The 3,375-nt window shown below is 44.4% G+C and overlaps 1 protein-coding gene across 1 annotated transcript in view; it reads right to left on the bottom strand.

The window, feature by feature from the left end:
• The window catches only part of Kpna6 (karyopherin subunit alpha 6), a 59,138-nt gene extending 56,538 nt beyond the window's left edge, over window positions 1–2,600 (bottom strand). The window contains exon 1 of the mRNA XM_015485343.2: window positions 2,454–2,600. Within this exon, the coding sequence (XP_015340829.1) occupies window positions 2,454–2,457 (4 nt within the window). The 5' untranslated portion in view covers window positions 2,458–2,600. The remainder of the gene's footprint in view (window positions 1–2,453) is intronic.
• Window positions 2,601–3,375: the final 775 nt, after the last annotated feature.

Raw genomic sequence — 3,375 nt, forward strand, 5'->3', positions numbered from 1 at the left:
GGTAGCGCACTCGCCTGGCATATGTGCGGCCCGGGTTCGATCCTCAGCACCACATACAAACAAGAATGTTGATGATCCGCCGAAACTTAAAAAAACAAATAGAATCAAATAAATTACTCTCTCTCTCTCTCTCTTAAAAAAAAAAAAAAAAAAAAGGCTGACAACCAAAAAGGCAGGACAACAGGGGAAGCAATACCACAGATGGAGCTGATAGGGGCAAGTTACCTACATCTAGACTAAAAATTCTCTTCAGGACCCTAGTCAGATTTTGTTGTTCTATTGAAAAACTTTCACCTTGAATTCTACCAGAAAAGTACTAACACCTGAAAATATTATTAGAGGTTTATGTGCAGCAAAATTGGTAAGAACCTCACTCCTAATTTGGTTGCTTATTAGTTGTCATCTCTCAGATTGTTTCCCAATCTATTCTACTAAGCTTAATAAATATTATTTTCTTCTCTTTGAGGCACTTATGTTTCTGAAACTGAAGACCAACACAAAATCTATAACAAATATAACAACAAAAGCATCTATAATAAAAGTTCCTAAGATCAATTTTGTTTTATTTTGATTTCTTTTTTTCCAGTGCTGGGGATCGAACCTGGGGCTTTACCACTGAGCTATATTCCCATCCCACTAAATTTCTGTCATTAATATATAAAGCTGTAGCTACTCATACAGGCCTATCATTTCCAGAGGATTCCGGAAACCAGAGCACTTAGGGAAAAGGAACTAACATTATTGAAGGTGGAAAGGAATCTGATATTTACAAAGCCCTTATTAGGCTCCAAACAACTTGACAACACTACCATCTTTCTAGGTACTGAAATTTGAACCCAGGGGTATTTTACCACTGAGCAAATCCTCAATCCTTTTTTATTTCGAGACAAAGTCCTGCAAAGTTACTTAAGGCCTTGCTTATTTGCTGAGGCTGGCCTCAAACTTGCAATCCTCCTGCCTCAGTTTCCTGAGCCACTGTAATTACAGGTTTGCACCAGTGTACCCAGTCCTTTCCTATTTTTTATAAATGAGGAACAGAAGGCTGAGAAATGAAGGGAAATAACATTTATTGTGGATTATGCTAGATACTTTCCATATGCATTGTTTCATCTGTCAATTAAGCGACTTCTCTGGATGAAGGCTAAAAATCGGTAGGCCTGATTTATAAAACCACATACGATTTAAAAGTCACTAAAGGGAATATTTATTTTGCTCAGGACCAGAGATAACACAAAATTCTATAATTCCACTTAGTTCCCCCACACAACAGTTGGGGTCAGCAATTCACTCTGAACTTTTCTGGTTTCATTCAGACTTCAAAGATTTAAAAGTGGGCACACACACAAATAAATAAATAAATAAATAACCACACACAACCTTTACAACTTTGTGTAGGGTTAAAAGCTTCCTATCCCCTTCTTCCAGTCCAACCACTAGAGGGCCAGGCCATAAAAAGCCTTTAAAAACTAGGGCTCTGGAGTGATCATCTTGGATCACCCACTGTATATGACCTTGGGTAAATTACTTTACCTAAGCCTCAGTTTTCCCATCTGTAAAACAGGAATAACTGTAGTACCATTATCATAAGATTGTACAAATTAATTAAAACAGGACAAGTAAGGCAGCCGAACAATGCCTGCACAGACAGCTTAGCAAATTTAACAGTTTTCGATGCTGTAGACGGATAACCATTGGTGGTTTTGTCTCTAATTCAAAGACTTCGCTATCGTAGCCTCGTGGGGCAGAGGCCTTGCTAACCAGAGTCCCCACAAAAGGATCAACAGGTCTCTCTTTTTCTCCCATTCAGGACTGATCTGGAAACCTTAAGTCCCCGATCTTATGTATGACCAAGAGGTCTTGGCCTCTGGTTCTACCACAACGAAGACTGTCATTCGGAGTCTAATGGAACCACCCTGTTTCCGCCTCGGCTAGATAAGTTCTGGCCTTCAGCGGCCCAAGCTGCCCTCGACCTGGCTGCCCCTGGTTACCGGTCCAGAAGTGGCTCGCCCAGAGACGCAGATACGACTTCCCTGAGTTCAGGAAACCCACTGAACCTAGTCAATTAGAGCGTCGGCCAAACACACGACCGGAGAAGGCTCCCTTGGCTGTGCCCAGGCCTGCCGCCGGGAGCCCGTCCCCCAGCCCATTCTCGGCGCAGGCTAGAAGGTGTCCCCCTTTCTACCCCTTCAGTACGTGAGGATTTAGACCCGAGGCTGGCACGTGGGGGCTCCAGGCGTACCAAGGTGTCCCCGGAACCAGCCCCCGAGGACTGCTCCCAGCACGGCCATAGTACGGCCCCAAATTGGCCTGAGGGGCACTCCCGGCCTGGTTACTCTTCTCAGACCTATCTAGAGAGGCTTTCAGACATCTTCTGCAGATCGGGGACAGGCGCTCGCCAGACCCACACCCCCAAACTGCCTCAACCCATGCACCCAACTGCCCGGTTTCCTTACCCATCGCGGCACCGCTCGCTCAGACTTGGCGGCGGCAGCTGCGGTAGCTTCAGCAGACAATATGGCGGATCTGCGGGACGGCACACCGAATAGGACAAATTCACCCTGGGACGAAACGCATTTCCCCCCTCCCCCCCTCCTCGCCTAGATTACGCTAAAGAAGCGCATTTAAAGAGACCGCAGCCAGGGTGGGGAATAGGGATGAAACACGAAAGTAGTGGCTGGGTGAGGAGAAATTGGAAGGAATGCATAATAAAGAAAGTTAAATGTGCCAAATTCTCGGCACATTCTGTTACTGTTTTTTTTCTGTAGTCTGGCCTCCCCCAGAAACTTTTTCGCCCAGAAACTGATCCCTTCCTTTGGTAATTAAAGCCAATTACAGACCCTGAACTGAATAAGAGTAAGGAATCATCTGGAGAGGAATAGTGACTCACTCAAGGCCATAGAGATAAGGAAAGGAAGAAGTCAAGTCTAAACCCAGGTTTTCTAAGTCCAACACCCAAAGCTGTACTTAAGACTGCAATCTTATTGGGAGATTAAGAAATAGAAAAATAGGGACTGGGAGTATATATATAACTCAGTGGTAGGGCACATACTTAGCATGCCCACAGACCTGGCCTTAACACCAAGCACCAAAAAAAAAAAAAAAAGAGAGAGAGAGAGAGAGGGGCCTGTGCAGCAAGCCTCTTGAGGGCAGGAATCAGTTTTATATTGTTCACCAGTGTATGGCCAGCACCTAGCTCAGTATCTGAGACATGGTGTTGGATGAATAAACAAATACAAAGGACAGTAAGTAACACAGAGCAAGTGGCATGATCTCCTTTTTTACCAATAAGGAAATAGAGGCTGGGAGCGTTTATGTCATGTGCCTTTTGAATCAAGAAAATGGCTGGACAGAGTGCCTATAATCCAGGTGATTGAG

This window comes from Marmota marmota, unplaced genomic scaffold, assembly GCF_001458135.2.
Source record: "Marmota marmota marmota unplaced genomic scaffold, marMar, whole genome shotgun sequence".
Lineage (NCBI taxonomy): Eukaryota > Metazoa > Chordata > Mammalia > Rodentia > Sciuridae > Marmota > Marmota marmota.